Source organism: Odontomachus brunneus, unplaced genomic scaffold, assembly GCF_010583005.1.
Source record: "Odontomachus brunneus isolate Ranch 3 - 2012 unplaced genomic scaffold, Obru_v1 Obru_scaffold_016, whole genome shotgun sequence".
Taxonomy (NCBI): Eukaryota; Metazoa; Arthropoda; class Insecta; order Hymenoptera; family Formicidae; genus Odontomachus; species Odontomachus brunneus.
In genome coordinates this window covers 2,456,101-2,476,051 of record NW_022639466.1, presented here as the reverse complement: position 1 = coordinate 2,476,051, position 19,951 = coordinate 2,456,101, and the positions used below count along the sequence as shown (strand labels likewise).

Here is a 19,951-nt window from a genome sequence, read left to right as displayed (position 1 = left end):
CGCGTAGTCAGCAATCCGCGTATATCTGAATATGAATTTGAGACGAAATATATAAGATTCACACTCTCTTAAAGTGAATCAGTGAAATATCATTGAAAACAGTAATTATATACTGATTTGTAGCTACAAGTATAGCACTGAAACTGCTCAGTGCTATACTTATAACTGATATCAGTGACTATTCACTGATTCACTTTAAGAGAGCACGACTACTAATACCGACCTAGAAGAAATGCGATAATTCTTACATTTCGCGTTCACAATGAACACTTTATGATCTCTGTCTTTCTTGAGAGATAATCAATCAACATTAGAAGAGGTAATCAAAAGAAATCGCGCACTTTCGACGCGATACGTTCGTACTTTGCTTAAGAAGTACTCGCCGGTGTAGTATTGTGCTTGTGCGAGTTGTCTCGTAAGCCCAAACTCAGCAGCTTTTTCCTTGGACAGATGAAGATGCTTCTCTGTATTCGTCTCGTTGTCCAGTTTCTGTAAAAATAAGTTGTATGAAGGATGCGTTTGCGATAAAAAATTTGAGACGCACGACAAGCGACGCAAAACGCGAATTGAAGAAAACTCTAAAATCGTCCATCTATTTTCAATAATATTATAGTATAATTAAACTTGCAATGTAATAATAACAATAATAGTAATAATGATGATATTTATTAACATTATTTTTATTAATATTATTATTTAGTTTTCTTCCCATTGCTATTGTATCTTCAATTTAGTTAAATTTACTTTCTATTGCCATCATCGTAAAATTATAGTTATTTTTGGTTAGTAGATAATAGTGGAATAACTGTTATCACTATTGACATTATAGCAAAATTTAATAAAGAAATGGTTTTTTGCTATAATTTATAGTAATTATTTCTCTATGTGATTACAGTTGCAAATATCAAATATTTTTTTTTCAGTAAGAAACAGAAAGTTTCCTATATGGGTTTTTTGCTCAGCCAATTGCTCTCAGTTGCCTCAATCTAAACAGCACAAATCTTCACAGAACATTTTAAAGACATTCTGAAAACGTTCCCAGCACATCCACTGAAGATCTTGTGCTATCTAGAAACCAAGTTTTAACATAGCTGAATGTTCAGACGAATGTTTTCGATCACAATAACAGAGATATTATTCTTTGTCAATGAATTTCTTGTTTGGTTTTCATTCAATTGCACGAAATGAAAATATTTCCCCGCGTACCTTATATGCTAATGCCAGTGCCATGTGCGCGTTGCATACTGCCTGTGAATCCGGGACTCTCTTAGCCAAAGCCAGCAACTTGGAGAAACTCTGAAGAGCATGCTTTATGTCGCTTGATCGCATCTGACTTTGGCCCAGCTCATACAAAGCTTCTTCTATATACTCGCGTTGCTCAGCTACGGAATAATGGTTTAATCGACAAAATAAACATATCGTTCGGCTCGCCAGTAGTAAACCTAGCACTTTGAATACATTTGAAATACAGATCTTACGCATCGAACATATTTGTGAAATATGTACATGTAAATATGTATTGTAAATATGAAGCTCGAAGCGCAACCAATTTGCGAAATGTCCAACCAGTTATATATTCCAGACAGCACAAGATCTCCAAAGGATGTTCTAGGGACGTTCTCAGAACATAGAAACGTTCCCAGAACGTCTTTAGGACGTCCTGTGGAGATTTGTGCTGTTTAGAATTTAATACACGGAATACACAGTATATATGGTTAGAATACACATATATCCACACATCACCACATATAAATCTGGTTGTGCTCGCTAGATTCAATAGTAAAATATGGAACAACTAATTATGTGGTTGCTGCAACCACAGAACAATTGTTGAATGGTTGCCTAGTTGAGCAGTTGAGTTACCGGCGTTGCAGCAGTGATATTTGGTTGCCTCAAACAAAATGTATTCTTGGTAAATGTTATTCCAGCCGATTTTTGATTGCAATTACACTGATACTCCTCCTTTATTCTGATAGAACATTTAGTTCAATCATGTTTCTTACACAGGAAACATTAATTTAAAAGTGAAAATAGTCAAAGCGACAGCATATTAATTTAAGAGTGAAAATAGTAAAAAAATGACTGCTCTAATGTGCAGTCTGATATTTTTAGCGTTAAATAACGTTCATTGGAAAGGAAAGCGAAAGTAGATATTTACATTACAAAATAGATTCCGTATTTGTTAAGACTTTAGATGGGATCAGAGATATTATTACCGTATACCGGGCATTTACCGGGTATATACGAGATAAAATCTCTCACGGAAATATCTTATCAAACTGATGAATCTAGCATATGTTAAAGCTAAAATATGAAAAATAGAGTGATCACTTACAATCAGTCGCTCGCGCGAGAGCTTCGGTGCACGCTTTCACGGCGATATCCGGTTGGTCAGGTTTGGCCTGTCGCGCGTGCATCAACAGCGTTTTGTACAGCAGTACGTTGCACTCGCGGAAAATGCTTTGCTCCTCTCGACCTGTTAGCTTTGATGCATTCCACGATTTTCCCTTGGACACTTCCCGTGCGACTTTCAAATGCTCTAACGACTCCTCTGTGTTCTGCACTGATGATACCGCGATCGCGTAATTAACTTCGCCGATTTCGTGATCTTTTATATGCATATAAAATGTCTTTATTTTATTTATTTGGAAAAAATTCTGCATATTTCTGGGGTTTACGATCGAATTCTACAAGAACGAAATATGAAATTTGTATTGGCTGGTTCAAAATTATTTAACTCTTTGAGTCCTTGCATATCTAAGGAGGCACGTTTCAAGGCAAAGCAAGTAACGATGTTCGGGAATTTATTTAAGAAGAACTATATTTTACTTTTATATATGTAATTAAGAAATATATACGCGCATTACATTACGATGCATGCGAACATATTTATATTTATACCTTTTTTAATAACTTTAAAATTTCCGAATATTATTATTTTTCTGGTCTGAAAAAGCAATTTACTTGCTCAAAAACACAGCAAATATTTCTAAAAATAAAAATATTTAGATGCTGTTTAGTGATAGAAAATAAAAAAAATTCTACATTTTCTCATTTTAATGTCCTAATTTTTCACAAAATTTAAAAGATTGTTTCCTTGCTGAAACTATTTTTTCAGAAATCAAACATTTGAAACACTATTTACATCTATCTGATATCCCGCTATTAAAATAAAATTTCTAAAATAAAATAAAAGAACCAAGACTCTGAGGGTTAAAACCACTTGTTTTGCAGTATGTATCGCGAGAAATTTGTGCGTATATTACTATACTGTTCGCTAACATTGTTCGAACAAAAATCGACCGAATAGATAGCGTATCACGGTGATTGTTCGCTGGTCTTCATGTTCGATGACTTTCGTCATTGCACTACGGTAAAGTTGCTCCGCCACCCACCACCACTCCCACGTCATTGTTTGGAAGAATACCGCCGTATGTAGAAGTGCCATTATCATAGACGCCGAGTCTCCTGAATTTATGAAATGTCATTCTTACTTCTTCTCAGACTTCTTTATAGCGATCGCTATCAAAACTTATTCATGAAACATTAAAGCTTGATAACAGAAAATTAGGAAAGAGATTTTATATCGCATATTCGGCATTATCATGGAACATGTATCTCTCGTATTTGTGGAATATTTATATGCAGTATAGTGTTATTACAATGTCTAAAAATAAGTAGTTTCTTTAATTTTTCACGCACCCACGTTTTTGGCCTGCTCAAAGGCGAACAAGCCTTCTTTGAGACGCAGCAACGCTCTCTTATTGTCTCTCAAACACGGTTTCTTCCACATCAATGTTCCAAGACTAGCCTGCTTCTGAGTTTCCTCATCGAGTTCCAATAGTTGCTTCAAGAATCCAATCGATTCATCGTAGCCGTTCTCCTCAAGTTCGTGGATGAGGGCCTCATGAGGTAGCAAATAAAATCTTCTCGATGAAAAGTCAATATGAAAATGATCAGAAGATCGATTTTTTACGCGTAGAAATTTGTACACGTTGAGAATATAACTTTTTTCCATATAAATTTGGTTTAGCATGTTTCTTTCTAGTAGCGCGCAGGAGTAAACTTTCAGTAGAAAATTTATAATGCTGGTAAATATAAATTTTTAATTGTAAAAATAAATTTTAAATAGTAAATTTGAAACTTTTTTATTATAGTAATTAATAATAAATTTTTAAATAACAGATTTTAGTTCCTAAATAGCATGTGTAAGACGAAGTATAATAAATTAAGGCAAAATATTGACATGTTTCTCATCTATAAAATCTATAAAATTTTTATAGATCATCTATACAATTTTTTATGATAATTTTTATTACAAAATTCTCCCTCCGTGTATTTGCTAATAGATCGAACAAAGTCAAGGAAAGAAGCATTTTAAATGCCGTAATTCTAGACGAAATGCTTTGAGAATCTCACGTTCGCGACGAAGGATACAGGAAGTGTATTCAACAATCAAAGTAACCTTATCACTTCTGAAGGCTTTAGTATCGGAAGCATTGCCTTCAACTCGTCCTTAACCTTTCCCATTTCGTGCCATCGGGCGCCGGCGAGAGTTTTAATAATCGCCGGCTTAGTCGAGCCTAGCTCGCTTTCTCCGATCTTGGAGCCAGTCCCCGGCAATTTCTCTCCCTCGTAATCCTTCCGCGCCAATACCGCACCCGTTTCTCGGCTGTATTTCCGCATGCTTACGTCTCGATTTTTCGCCATGGTCTCCTCGGTGCACGATAGTAAGGATCAGAATGAGACGGGAGAACGACAGGAAAGATTGCGCGAACATCAAATCTCGCGGCGCGAGCGCCGTGTAATTTATTGCGAGACGATAAATATCAACGTAAGTGATCAGTATAAGACTACGTAAAACGACTAACGACTACGGGCCAGTAATATATAACATCTAATATACATTCGCGCAGTCGCGGTCTAACGCGTTTGCTTCATTTTTTTTCGCGCGCGACGCAATTTCATCGACATAAATATCTGCACTGTCAATTACGGGGTTGCACACAAATTGGCGCAATAGCTTTAACAACATCACCCAACTAGATCATTAGAGAACCTTCTAATCCTACGCATTATCAGTTCATTGTTTACTATGTTTGTAAACTATTTAACTCTCTCGTCCCTGAATATAATATATTTATGTCTACCATTCGGGACGAAAGGGTTAAAGAAGTTAACATTCAGGGACAGATTCGTACGATTAGAAAATATCAATGACCTGTTACGCCTCGGCTTATATATACATGCTCAGTAAGGAGAAGGTCACTTTGAGTCATTCAGAGTTTGACTCCATATACTTTTCTACTCACTATTCACTTTACAACGGCTTGGTTTACATCGTGCACTTGATACGCGTACTAAATAGTAATTTTCTATTAGATAATTTTAATATCGACGATACATATAAACAACGGTATATTAAGCTGATATAATACTCACCAACAAAATGTATTGTATTGATTGAATGCGTCGCCGTTGATGTGCATTGTCGATATTAAGATTATCTAATAGAAAGTTACTATTTAGTACGTATATCAAGTGCACGATGTAAATCAAGCCATTATGTTGATACTTTATACTGACGTAAGAAATCTGTTCAAAGATGCTACTTCGGTTCATTGCGGACGTCGCAGTCCAGCGATGCAATCCAGTGAGCGGATACAAACCCGAGCAAGCTCCGAGTGATATTACCCAAAGTGGCGTAATTTACCTTACCGTTAATAGTACCTTTCTCTCGCAGAATGCTCCATCCAAACATTCATATGTCGATGCGCGATCCTTCCGAGACTCCGGTCTTCGTTTCGCCTCGAAGCTCGAGACACGCGATTCGCCCTCCCACCCCCATCCCCGCCGTCGTTGCTACACTACCACCGCTTTTATTCTACTTTCCACACTAATAATCCGCCGAAGCCGAGGAGCGTCTAAGCGGTCGCGGTCGCGGCCGCCGGCTTCCTCGGCTGCAATTTGATTTGGAAGCCCTCGTTCCGCTTGAGTATGATGTCGCCCTGGAGCCTCCAGTCGCTTTCCTTGATGTCGGATTTGACGCGGAAGTTCCTCATGATCGTGGACAAGATGATCTTCAGCTTGAGTATGGCGTACTTGCGGCCCACGCAGGAACGCGGCCCGGCGGAGAACGGTACGAAGGCGTAGTAATGGCGGTTGGCGGTTCTCTCGGGCAGGAAGTTGTCGGGGTTGAAGACCTCCGGGTTCGAGTAGAGGTACGACTGTCGGTGCATCTTGAAAGTCGTCACCACGACCGTGCAGCCGGCCGGAAGCACGTAGTCTCCCGATGCTGAAGCGACAGTCGTCATTAACGCGTCGGCAAGAGAAAAGAAAAGATCGCCGGCAAATCAAGACACGATCGCGAAAACTGACCGAGTTTCAAGTCCTTGTTGATGTTCCGCGCGATGAGCGGCACAGGCGGGTACAAGCGCAGAGTCTCCATGAGACACCGCTCGAGGTACTTCATCTCCAAGGTATCCTGGAAGGTCGCGGGCCTGTCGCTGTCGCCGAAGATCTCGTCGAGCTCCTGGATAACTTTCTCCTGAATGTCCGAGCGGCAACCCATCACCGACAGGAAGAAGCTCGACGCGGCCGCGGTAGTGTCGTGTCCCTGCAAAAACCACGCGAGTGAATGACCCCCTTCATACTTCAGTCACGAACGTGCCGGGACACACGCGGTAAAAGTGAGCGAAATTTCCAGGGAGCAATTTCGAGCAAGGTTTTCCAATCGTCAATCGACGACAGTACTGTCTTTTATGTTGATTTATACACGCGGAAAAGAAATCATGTAGCAAAAACTATTATGGAATATTGTAACATACGGACATTCTCCCGATTCTTATGTGCCATTTATATTTCAGGATCTGAAGTCTACTATTTATAAAAGTTTACTATATATATGCCTCACAAAGTAAATTTTACTGACAGTCCACTTCTGCACTGTTTCTCTACTTCTGTTCTTCACTGCTGAAAAATATTTGTACGAGAAAAGGCTATGAGGCATAAATCCGTACGAAAAAATACGAAATCTGATTAGAAAATCGCGGATGTGACGCACTTTCATCTTTCACTTTATCGTTAATTCCTATAAAAAAACTTATAAAACTGAGCTTCTTCACAAGTCGAGGAGGAGAAGTTCACAATCGATCTTCAAGTGCACCTGCAACACCTACCTCGAACATGATGGTGTCGACTTGCTCTTTTACTTCTTCATCCGTAAGCACCTTGCCTTTCTGACCAGCTTCCATTAGCAGATCAAGGAAGGCTTGCCTCTTCTTCTCGCCAACGTCGTTGTCGTCCACGTCGAGGTCGTCCTTGAGACCAACCGACTGTCCGAAGGAGAGTCCTTCCACGGAGGTGTTCTGAGAAAGAAGACACATTGCGTCATATTATATCGCACCCAACAAATAATACGATTTATTGGGTCGTTGACTACCTTGATGGCCTGGCCGTTGCTTTGCGCGGAGGTGTCGATGACATTACGTTTGCCCTTCTTGAAGTCCTCCTTCTTGCGCGCGATCACCTTTTTCGTGAGCCCGTGGATGATCTCCAGCAGACGGATCTGATCTTTCCCGTATCTCGAGAGATTGAACAACCAATCGGGCCTCAGCCAAAGCTTCGTGTGGCGCAGATGCAGAATGTCGCACATCCTTAAATGACACAACGACACAGTGACACTTAAATAATACCCCCATCTACTCGCTCTTTAGAAAACAGATCTGCCTGTGAACGTTCCAAGGGCACAAATATTGAAACTTCGCGCTGCAAATTGAACTTTCGTCACACGGAGACAATACCAATTCTGAGACTTCTACCAATTTAAATTTTCCATTCGATTGAAGATCCTGAGATTATGAGATGCTACTGAGACAAAAGATCCATTGGAATCGATAAAAAGTTTATTAAAAAAGTATATAAAAAGTATGACAAATAAGCCGACTGAAAGGTCATTTAATAGTGCTGTAACATATCGTCTTCACAACAGTGTCGCACTGTACCGCAAACTTCAAATGTCCTCTTCTTCGCTCTCAAACACCTCGTTCTTTTATGCTAAATTTTTAATTAGCCATAGTTATACAGGAATGATCCAATCCAAAAAAATTATGATTTTTGAGGTTTTGTTTTCAAATTTTCACCCTCATTTTCCTCGAAACGTACTTGCATAATTACGGCTAATTAGCTATTTCTTCGGATACTTGCTTCATAACGGCCATGGCGTACTCGAAGCCGCTTCGGTCTTGCGTTGTCTTGGAGACACCCATCGCGGTCTCAAGGAGGATCTCGACGGTGCACTCGGACATGTAGTCATGGCAGTCAAATTCCTTGTCGCCCTCCTTGCGCATTTTCTCCACCACGGCGCGAGAGTTGGCGTTGAACAGGTCAATGAAGCTTTTGAGTACGTTCAAGTGGAATGTCGGCGCGATCAGCTTGCGATGGGCGCGCCATTTCTGGCCTGTAAGATCCTTCGTTGACTCTCTTATCTTTCGCAACGAGAGCTAACGCGGGAGAGATAAAACAAACAACTTTTCCCCGAGCCGAGTAGATCTTAGGAGAGAGTAACCGTCGAGTTAAATTATTCTTTAGCGGCTAACCACTTAATTCCTTGACTTTTTACGTTTTCCCGTTTTCCCCGTCGTCGGAGCATCGACCGTTTAATTCGATCCACATACCGTTCTCATCCTGAAGATTTTCGAATATCTTTTGCAATATCTCTATATATATATCTGATATTTTTCTATTAAAATAATATCAAATTTCCAACAGAAAAAACTGGGACTCAAAGTTTAAACATAACAGTATTGAAGAGACAAGACGAAGAAACAAGACAAGAAGTGTAAAATACAAAATGTTTGATGTTGACTTTTGGTTGATTAAGTGACGACAAACATAATAAATGTTGCGGGGAATAAATTTTCCTATCGACGCAGACTTTTCAATCGCTTCGTGGGTCGGACGTTTTGCATCGAGCCACGCGGAAGTAGCAGGAAGAGAAGGAGATAGAGAGAGGAAGTTAATAGACACTGTAAAGGGGAACCAGGAATTGCAGAGTGACGGTGCAATGATCTTACTCCTTGGAAGGAACGAGACGCACATCACCTGTGGAGGGAGCGAGGCAGAGAAAGCAAGCGAGCGAGCGACTTGTAAATTTCCTTCCTGTTCTGCCTCGCGCGAATTACCGCGCACTGATTGCATTTCACTTACTCTCCCTCTCCGTTTCCCGTCACTTTGGGGACACACAGAGATCGAGAAAGAGATCCTAATGTATAGGTCTCATCTTACAACATATTTTTCGTTGTGCTCGAATAAAATAATTCAGTGAAACCAGGTGCAACGCCTGCAAGCTGTTTTTTCGTAATGTTCGGAGATATCGATGCGTGAAAGTGGATTTCCTCGGCAACTCAGATATCACAAATAACTGAAAGTCGTCTTAGATACGATCTACAAAATGTCCAAAACAAGTAGAGTGTCCTCAAACAGTACAAATGTCTCGAGTATATCTCGACCCGAATTGAAATCTTGATCCTTGATTTCGATTTCAATGTTTCATTTGATATTCCTACATTTTATGTTCTTACTTTGATACTCTAAAGCCTATATCAACCTCTTTTGATTCTATTTAAAATTCTCTAACTTTGCTGAGAAATTTTCTTTAGAATCTACAAGTGGCGTTTTGTGCGTTTTCTGTTATTTAGAGGCGCTAAGTAGTACTTCACTTTCCATGTCCACTACACATACATTGATCCTTCAGAATACAGATGTTAGAAAGTTCAGGTCGAAAGTGGAGCTGAAATTTCGACTCGCAGAGAATTATTTAACAGACGTCTGAAACAAATAAGGTGTTTTTCAGACGTCTCTATCCGAGTTGAGATTTTAATCCATTGGTCCTCTATTTTGATACTGTGCTTGTGTTAACCTTCTTCGATTCGACTTAATCTACAATTTTGCGATAGAAGTCCTTCTTAGAACCTGCAAGTGGTATTTTGTGTGTTTTTGCCATTTAGAGGCGCTGAGTAAGATTTCATGTGCATTAAACATGCATCGATCCCTCAGAATATACACAGATGTTAGAAAGTCCAGGTCGAAAGTAGGACTGAAACTTCGGCGTAATGTCAGGATGAATCAAATTTTCACTTGTTCTAAAATTCGCTGGACAAAAGAGACAAAAGAGACATTTGTACTGTCTGGGAATGTTTGAAGGAGCGGAGGTCGAAGCGTCGCGGCGTCGTGCACTCGACGACCCTCCAGCTTGAGATCAGCTTAACGCAGCGAGAAAGTCGTCGAGCGAGAGACCGAGTTCTAATGCCTCTAATGCATTTTCACGTGTTTGCGTTGGAATCCAACGTATCCCGCGACACATTACGTCACCGTCGAGTCGTCGCACTCGTTTCACGCTCGTTATGCAAGTGCAGGTAGCGAGTTCGATATGCCACCAAAGAAAAAGAAGGGAATATATTACAATTATCCAATCGGCTTTTTACACGTTATGCGATATATTCCGCGGGACGGCTCGTTAGTTACACTATTCGACGTCTGCCTTCATTTCGTCGTCGCGCTCTCCCCTCGCTTCGTCTTGGACTCGTGAAACTCGATTGCGTGCCGTGCGAGCAGACGGAATAACGGCAATTACTAAACGACACGATTACGGTTGTATTATGTGACCATTATACAACGCGCGCTATCACCGCGAAAAACACGGACCTATGCGAAACTTGGTGCCAGGCAGAGAAAACGGCGGACCGCGGCGACTACTGGAACATGGGGGATGTCGTAGCCTTGATTAACGTGACTTGCGTCAAAGCAAGGGAAAGTCGAGAGAAAGATAAAGAGGAAGAAAAGAGAAAGAAAAGAGGAAGAAAAAGAGGACGAGGAGAAGGAAAGGTCGAAGGGGAAAAAGAAGGAGAAATGTCCTCTATTGCGACGCGTTAATGTCGAGTTAATGCTCGATGAATGCTCACGTGACATTGAGGCAACGTTACGCGAGTTATATAGATATGAAAGAGAAAAATAACCGGTAATTTGATTTTCGCTCACGGGGATCGACGAAGCACCGCAAGCTCAGTATATAAGCCGAATGTACGAGCGAGCTGAAGATGTCGAATTGGATCTGAGAGATATGAGATATAGTATTTACCGGACACATACATTGAGAAAAAAATATCTAAGAAGTAAAACATTTATTTAGGAGTGCTAATAACATATTTACACTTGTATTATAGTATAAAAAAAAAAATATATATATATATATATTTTTTTTTAATGAAAAAATATACATTTTTCTTAAAACCTTAACTTTTCATGAAGACTATATTGTATTTAAGTAGAAGAACTTAAATATAAGTAGACATGTATTATAGGACCCGCTGAATAAATATAATATTTTTTCATTTTTTTTTAGATATTCTTTTCTCTGTGTACCTAACTCTTAGACATTCTTATTGTTTTGGTCTTTAAGTATGAATATTTAAACTTTCAATATAGAATATATAAATATGTACATATATATAAAATATAAAAATATTTAAAGAGTAAAATAATATGAATGCCCAGGATTAGATACGTGTCTAGAAATTGTTTTTACTTCACGTTTCTTAAACTTAGAATCGTTGCAAAATTATGTCTTTTGCATTCTCGTCGGGATTTAACTCGGTCGACACAGCCGCTCTGGGAGCGGGAAATTTTAACGAAAGTGTAAAGCGTAGCAACTATTTTCCAGTAACAGGATCAATGATACTGATTAATGACACTCGTTATGTATAACGACGGTGTATCGTAATTATATATAATGAATTATGTTACATACGTAAGTTAATTACGTAATGTACCATAGGCCGAAAGTGATAAGAGTATTATTTATAACGACATGATCATGAGTGTGAGATAAGATTTATAACGGTGCAAAAGAGTGCTTAGAAAGCACACGAATGTATGCGAGAGGCAGCAAAATTGCCCCGTCAAGCGAGGCACGGTAACGCACACGTGCATTACGTATGCGCGACGTTATGCACTCGCGGCTGATCGAGAGAGTTTCGTCAACGAAAAAAGGACTATCTCAGTACCGAGAAAGTTGCGATAAAAGTCGACGTTCGTGCGCTGCGCCTAGTTCCTTTTGTTTTCACCCCGCGGGAAACTACGTCCCACGTTTCTCCGGAAAGGCGCCGTTGCATTCCGCAAAGTCACTCTGTGGCGAATCTCATTATCACGTTGTTTATAAGTAATGGCTGTACATGCGTTCGCACGTGAGTGATGAAAGTGACGCTTCACTGACAGTGCTTCAGGTTTAGGTTGAAAAAATCCGAGTACAAAATCAGATTTAAGAAAGAGAATCAGGAAAGATACAATTTGGAAAATTCTGGCCAAGAGATGTGACGAGAAAGATCGGGAGAGAGGATGTCGCGAAGAAAAGATATAGAACAAACTTGCAAGTGATAAAAATGATTTCAAAGATAATTGTATTATTTTTCGTTATCTGTTTTTGTAGACTTTTTGAATACCTTTTGTACATAACTAAAAAAATATAATTTCATCTTTAGCACAATCCTTTTACGTAACGCCTTAAGAGGATCCTTCTAAAATCAGAAGGAAAATATTCCAAGCACAATATTATGCTTTATTATTTAATGAATAAATAAAATAATTTTAATTTTTAAGTAATTAAAATAATATTTGCAACTAGAGTTTTTTGTTCAATCATTAGACATTGAGGAGGAATAATATTTTTCTTTGAATATAATCCCTTTAGTTTTTTAGAAGAATTCTTTCCACGACGAATAATTTTAATCTTTAAATAATTGAAATAAAATATTTGCAACTAGAGTTGCTTTTATAGGGGTGTGAGATTATTTTCTTTTCATTTTTAGAAGAATCCTTTTGAGTCTATAACGTAAGAGAGGGGATTCCGGTAAAGATAATTTATATTATATCTTTTTGAGTATATATATATAAAATTTTCTAAAAATAAAAATATTTTGATTTTTTCTTATCCACGCCGTTTAATAAAGTGCTCTTTGAGATATGTAGTTACAGGTTATTTAACTAGAAAAAAGTAAATTTTTCCATCAGTTTTTCCATTGGTAAATTTTTAATAACTTTTTTAATTTTTTCTGCTCGCACCATTTTTCAAATTAAACTTTTGAAGCACTATTTACACTTATATTTGATATACCTCTACTAAAGTAACACCAAATTGTCAAAATAAAAAAACCGTGACTCAGGAGTTTAAAATTTGACGCGATCAAGAAGTTGTTTATCACAGACGACATCGATGAGGTCTTCGCATCTTCATATTTCCGACGACAATATTCGCATTCCGAATCATTCGCTTGCAAAATGCAAATCAAGAGTGAAATGCAAATTCGTCACTGTGTGAGACTAGAACGACGCTTTCGGGTGTAATTTTAAAAACGAGACAGGGAGAGTGATGAAGGAAAGTATTGTAGATACACGTGCGCTTCGTCGTTCGTGCGTTTCTCATAACGATCGACAAGAAAAGTCGCCGGTCAGGAGGAGACTGCACTCGTTGCGTTTTATGATCGACGTTACGTGAGGACAGCTTTTGTAGAGCACGCCGTTAGAGCGGCGTGGTTGTAATGCGCGTCGCGTTTAAGTAATCGTCAGCTACGTTTTTCCTTTCCCACGAGACACCCTTACGAGAGCTATGAGTTAGAGCCTCCGCACAAGAACGTCCTTAACGCTTTAAATTACGTTAAATGCTGACCGTAAACTCTGAAGTCTGTACGTAACAGCAAACTTAGATTAACGCACAAAGAAAATGGTGACATAAGCGTGATTTCGCGTGAGCGGACACGGTATGAGATAGGTGTATCGAATATCTTATAATAAAAAGAAGATTGTGTGCATGTGTGTCTGTGTATGCGCGGTGTGATAGAAATATCCAACTTGTTAAGTTGATATTTTAATTTTTAATAAATTAGTATTGACCCTGGGGTCAATATCTTAAATTTTGTATTACTTTCTCGATATTGTGAGGTTTTTTAAATTTTGTTATTGCATTGACTAAATAAACAAACAGTATACTATAGAAAAAGCAAGAAGAATTCTGAGAAAGAAAAAAGCGCCGAGTACGTATCAAACAAAAGTATCGTATAAAAATTATTAAAACAAAAACTACAAAACGAAAAATACATGTTAAACTGAGTGTTACAAATAAATGAGTTTGTCTATCAAGCCGCATTTGCATCGCCAAGCGATTCAGCTTTAGATCACACGTATACGCACGCACACAAGCAATGCGTGTCAGATTGCGTTTGTAATATATAATGCCGTTATAGTGCCGCATTTGCATCGGCAAGCGGGAATGTGTCAAAATAGAAGTGACATTTTGATAGTTTTTCGTATTAATATTTTCACGCTATTTTCTCTCAAACTATTCGATTATTTGATAAACGCTTCAGAATATTAATAAACATTCTACTTTAATATATTAGAAAAAAATATTTTAAGTAAAAAAAATATTTAAAAATATTTTTTATTTACTTTTAACATTTTTACTCTTCTTCTACTGATTGCGGATATCCTTATGATAAAAAACTTTGGTCAGATTTTCGATTATAGTTTTCGTGTTTGAGATATTTAACTCGCGGAAGACCAGTCAACCTAGTCAACCTAGGAATTCCAGATGTTATTTAATACGTATTCGGCGTCGCGCCGCTTCATAAGATATGAATTTATCAAATAAAATCTACTTCTCTTCCAGTTTTCTTTTTACTAGAAGATATTTGATATGCTGAGTGTCTGACAACTATTGACATATCCATTAGTACAGGTAAATTTACCAAATTAAACATAAAATTCTTCTATCATTTCGCGAACAATCGCGAAAAATCATTCACTTCAGTTAAGCTAGGAATGTAATATAAGAAATATTAACGTAACGTATACACATCATCAGTTTTTACATGTGGTGTCTTGTACAGACATGATGTCTTTTACAGATATTATATTTTTCATACGTGAAAACTTATTGTTATAATAATAATTATAATTACATGTAATATCATTTATGTACGGAGTGTACCATTTCAATTTTTCCACGTGATTATCTCCAAAATTACTTGTGGTTTAAAAATATATTTCAGATAAAAGTGATTCTGTTTAGAGGTGAACTACCTACGATGAATACAATATTTTTTCTATTCGCACGAAACGAGGCCTATTAGTCTTTCTCCTATTTTACGATTATAAATTTGAGGAGCTCAATTATCATATCTTTTATAAATATCTCTTTATAGATATAGATAAGTATTTTAATTATTATTTTTTATGAGAGTTTTTGCCAGAAACCTGTTGTATTCGGAGATAGGAAACGTGCTAGCGAGCAAAACTCCTTTGCGCTTTTCGTATCACACGGCTCACTTTATTTTCCGATGCTGCACGAATATATAGCTTCGACAAGCCTCATTTCGACTGTGTGTGTTGAACTTCAACAGACTACACGCATAAACTACGTATGTAATACCGAATATTTCGCGGTATATATGTTATGTTACAACATAACTATATAAACATATGTTATACTATAACTATATAAACATATGTTAACTATATAAACATATAAATGTATGTTATGTTACAACATATATAATATATTTATGTTGTGAATACATTGTATTATTTTATATAAATATATAGTTGACATAACTATATATATTGTTGTAAGCACACATTTCTTATATGTGTGTTTTATTGCATTAGTGAAATACTGAGAAATATTGAAGTCGACCATGCAATATTGTCGCGAAGTAAATGTATTTTCACGGATTAGTTGAAAAGAAAAGTCGAAAATAATTTGAATCACAAAGGATTGATTGTATAGTTGTCAGTGTATTGTTAGCACGCACTTATATATACGTGTATTTTAATATATACTAATCATACTGCGTGCGAAATGGAGTATCCCAAAACAAAGAAATACTTATTTCATCCTTTTTCTATCTCTTTCTCTTTCTTCCTCCTCCGCGAGAAACGGATTTGCGTGACGCGAATCGCAATTAGAAAAGTATAGATAATAGTATAGTATAATAGTATTTGCAACACTCACCGGTGGAGATAAGGAGACCGTTTCCGAGCCAGGGTTTAAAGAAGTGATACTCGGTGGACTTGTCGAGGTAGATGTGGCTCGACAAGACGATCTCGACGTCACGCGGGTCCATGAGGAAGACCACTAGTTTCGGGCCGAGCCATATCCTAATAACTTGATCGTACTCGAAGGACTTCCTGTATATGTTACGGAATATGGCTGCAACAGAAGGAAAATGATCGACCGTTCGGAAGTTACGTGACACCACATACGCGAGCGCGTGGCGAAAGCCGTTCGGTTATTTAATCTAAGAAGGTGAATATGTCCCGCGGAGAAGGTGGACGATTGTCGTAACATGAAAATAGATCTTGAAAATAGAAACGGTGTTGCGTAATCGGCGGGTGTTCGGTACGAGTATCTCTAACGGAGCGCGGGAGAGAGTTTTATAGTAAAGCTTCTATAGAATTTTTTATAGTAAAGCTTCTATAGAACTTTGCAACCGAGAAACTTACAATTTTCTGATATTTGATATCCATATTTGAGAGAAACTTAGGTCTACTATTCAAATACTTATTATAAGTTTTCAGCAAGACAAACTCTGATTAAAGAGAAACTTTAACTCGATCATATGTCGACGGGAGATCCTGAAGTAGATATAGTAGAGGACGAAGGCGGGTATCAAGAGGGAGAGCGATTGTTCTTGCACCACTGGGAAATATATGGTAAAGTTGAAGGGAATTTATATGAAGAATACACACGAGAGAATTACATGGAAATTCATGGAAAATATCGCTTGAAATCGTGAGCAAGACGACCAAAAGAAGAAAAAGATTGATTCTTTGCTTTCCTTTCGAAAGTGGACTTGAAACTCTTTGAAAATAAGCAGCCTGTGTGCGCGAGTTCTTACTGTCTGAGCTTCCCAGGAACATTAGCGTATTTCCGATCAGCGGCAAGCCATCGGGACCCGGTAACTTGTCACCCAGCTCGATCATATGTCGACGGGAGATCCTGAAGTAGATGTAGTAGAGGACGAGAGCGGGTATCAAAAGGGAGAGGAAAACCGTGGTCGCTGACAGTCCGACGGACGCCGCCGCAACGACGGAGTTGATTATTTCCGGTTCAGCCGCCGACATGGTCGCCCTGAAAGGGCGAGATCAGACTTTCAGCTTTTTAGACTTGATCACGGCAAGATCGACAGCACAGACTTCTAAAAGATATCTTGAAGATACCTAAAAGACGTCCTATTTCATTTATACGTCACTAAGGCCCATATTAATACTTGAAACTCGTCTCTAATGAGAGATACTCCTAGACTTTAATTCAGAATCAGATGTAAAAGTTGTTCAGTTGAATCACAAACATAAATATCACACACATGTTCGAATTCAACTGTGAGAACCTTGGATTAAACTCTGAATAAGGATCTAAGTATTTCATATAAAACAAGTTTCAAGTAATGACTATTGATACCAGTTTAAGACGTCTTGCGGAAGTCTTTACTGTCTGGAACGCGTCAAAGTGTCGCAAATGTAAATCTGATAAACTGGTAAATTGAGGACGCGATTCAAGAGGAAGCGTTCGGTCATTTTCCCGTTAGAAACAGAAATATCTAGAGAACAAGAACAGTTCTTCGCTGGATATATAAATAATATATATTCGCTTGTACTGTCTATCTTGTATTATCTTGTGTTATCTTGTATGTTTGCACTGAGAACAAATTTTTCCTCAACTGAGAAAACATATACTTTTTTGAAAACCTGCTGATTTTCACGAAAGCAACTGTTTAGTTTGTATCTCAGTAAAAGGATTTAGATAGTAAATATATTATCTGTACGGAATAAATATGTTTTTACTTTTCGGATGTTTCTTTCCCCATCGCGCGAATTCTACACGCGAAAAGTCCTTTGCAGATTTCCCTGCACGATTTTTTCGCCACACGGATCTATCGAGCGATCAATTTCCTATTCTATCTTTCACGGCGTGATTTCGGACAAATCCGATAACGTCTCGAGGACGTAGTTTCACTACGCCGTGTTTCGCGGACCACGAATACTAATTTTCCGGACGTTCTTTTTAACGCTACCAGTGTGTGTGTGTGTGTGTGTGTGTGTGTCACATATGTGTAACGCAGCATTCTCTCACGAGAAACCAACGTCATATACGTATGACAGAGATTGTTTCTTTCCTCAATGTTCACACAAACAATGTTTGTTGTACACTGTTATATGAAAAAGAAATACTCTAGGTGCTCTGCGAGAGTGATTTCCTAAATGAATCATGAATAACGAACATTTTGTTAATTCAAAATTTTACGGCCCGGGAGTAGGATTATAGATTTTCTGCACCCACCTATTTGTATGTAAGTATTATATTTTTTTCACAGATCTACGGTCGGTTTCTTACGATGCGCTAACGTCGAACTGATCGGTTCGGCTTACCGCGGCTCTTTATAACCGACACTTTCAACGACCACCACCATCGACACGTGGAGCGTTGCGATACTTAACAGCTCACTTTATTCTTATATTATGCCCGTATTAATAAACAAATATGCCTGGACCTTTGATTCGGTCATTTCGCCAGGTAGAAGTGCACAACTGCCGCTTTGTCGTGAGACGACATATGATAAATACACTCATTAAAAAAATCATTAAAATTCATAAGATGCTTCTGAACTAAAAACACGTATTTCTTTGTGTTTTTCTTGTGTGTGTGTGTGTGTGATTTATATGTTTTGCGAAATGTATACTTAGGGTCGGTTTTTCCAACTCCTTGCTAAGCTAATTAACAGTTAATTCATACGTCTGTCTTTGTTTCTCCTTCAAATTAGGTAGAAATAGACATAAGATTTAACTGTTAGTTAGCTTAGCAAGAGGTTGGATAAACCGACTCTTAATCTGCTGTCGAAAAAGTGGAATCTAAGAAATCGTACGCGTTCTATTTCGTTCTCTTTTTAAATCTGTAATATCTTGGGAATTTTTCTCTGTTAGCTGTTATTAAATCTCAATATTCCACAGAACTATTAGAAATTATGAGGTTTGAAAAATTACAAAAATTTAACTAAAGAGAAAAGAAGGAAGAAATCCATCAGACATCATCTTTCAATGACGGATTAATCGTGTCTTGGATTCTTTTCCTGCAAATTTTCCGTGAGATTTTTTACGGTTTTTCTTCTCTGTTTACTCATGTGAGATTACCTCATTCAGAAATATTATATAATAAACTGATTCAATTTGATTGCGTTGTGTGTGTTACTTGTATAAATGATATAGATAAATAATATCTAACTAATATCTATATAAATATATAGATATAATTAATACATTTTCTTATATTATATCAAGCTTTTTATGTTCTTCTTGTGACGTAAATGATAAGTTAGGATAATAAATGAGACAAAGGCATGTTCGGTCTTGCTTTAATTGAAATCAAAAGAAATAGTTAACATAAAGCCAGCTTGTAATCGACGTTGTTATTCTGCCTCGATATGGACAGTTGTCTCTTACGATCTATACAGGATGTCCCGTCACTACCGCATTATCTCTTAAGGACGGATTTCTGAGCTAATTTGAATAAAAAATGGCGAGGCTATAATACTTTACAAATTATAAATGATTAAAGTTAACCAATTATACTGGCCAAAGTACGCGCGCTCAGGTACAACACACAATGGTACAGATGCATGTATATATCGTCCCTTTTCCAAATATTGATACGGAAGTTCTATACATACAACAATATATGTAATAATAATCTGTCTTTTCTATCATTTAAATAAACATCGCAAATAATAACAATTTCGTCAAAATGTTATGAATAAAATATCACACAATACATTTATGAGAATCAGTAAGCTGTCACACATTTGACGTTTCTTTCAGAGATTTACAACTAATTTCATATCTTATG

At 37.7% G+C, this 19,951-nt stretch overlaps 2 protein-coding genes across 2 annotated transcripts in view; both read right to left on the bottom strand.

Moving 5' to 3' along the window:
- Positions 1-4,746, bottom strand: part of LOC116841535 — a 9,149-nt gene extending 4,403 nt beyond the window's left edge. The window contains exons 1-8 of the mRNA XM_032809587.1: positions 4,466-4,746; positions 3,703-4,088; positions 3,283-3,468; positions 2,336-2,563; positions 2,281-2,288; positions 1,507-1,792; positions 1,207-1,382; positions 364-489 (exon numbers count right to left, since the gene is read on the bottom strand). Of these exons, the coding sequence (XP_032665478.1) occupies positions 364-489; positions 1,207-1,382; positions 1,507-1,792; positions 2,281-2,288; positions 2,336-2,563; positions 3,283-3,468; positions 3,703-4,088; positions 4,466-4,710 (1,641 nt within the window). The 5' untranslated portion in view covers positions 4,711-4,746. The remainder of the gene's footprint in view (positions 1-363; positions 490-1,206; positions 1,383-1,506; positions 1,793-2,280; positions 2,289-2,335; positions 2,564-3,282; positions 3,469-3,702; positions 4,089-4,465) is intronic.
- On the bottom strand, positions 4,292-18,557 carry LOC116841512 (cytochrome P450 4g15). Its single transcript, XM_032809546.1, has 8 exons — positions 18,392-18,557; positions 16,950-17,182; positions 16,064-16,261; positions 8,206-8,458; positions 7,442-7,655; positions 7,179-7,367; positions 6,379-6,616; positions 4,292-6,295 (listed from the first exon to the last, which is right to left on the bottom strand). Exons 2-8 carry the CDS (start codon positions 17,173-17,175, stop codon positions 5,925-5,927), a joined length of 1,689 nt encoding a protein of 562 aa, XP_032665437.1. The 5' UTR covers positions 17,176-17,182; positions 18,392-18,557; the 3' UTR covers positions 4,292-5,924.
- Positions 18,558-19,951: the final 1,394 nt, after the last annotated feature.

What these genes read in the sequence shown, in the direction of transcription:
- LOC116841512 (XM_032809546.1), bottom strand. Translation starts at nt 17,175, where the DNA reads ATGTCGGCGGCTGAACCGGAAATAATCAACTCCGTCGTTGCGGCGGCG. An exon ending in TACGCCATGGCCGTTATGAA is followed by an intron (nt 7,656 to 8,205) that starts GCAAGTATCCGA and finishes GTGTCATTTAAG; the next exon opens with GATGTGCGACATTCTGCATC. An exon ending in TCGACACCATCATGTTCGAG is followed by an intron (nt 6,617 to 7,178) that starts GTAGGTGTTGCA and finishes TGGTTTTTGCAG; the next exon opens with GGACACGACACTACCGCGGC.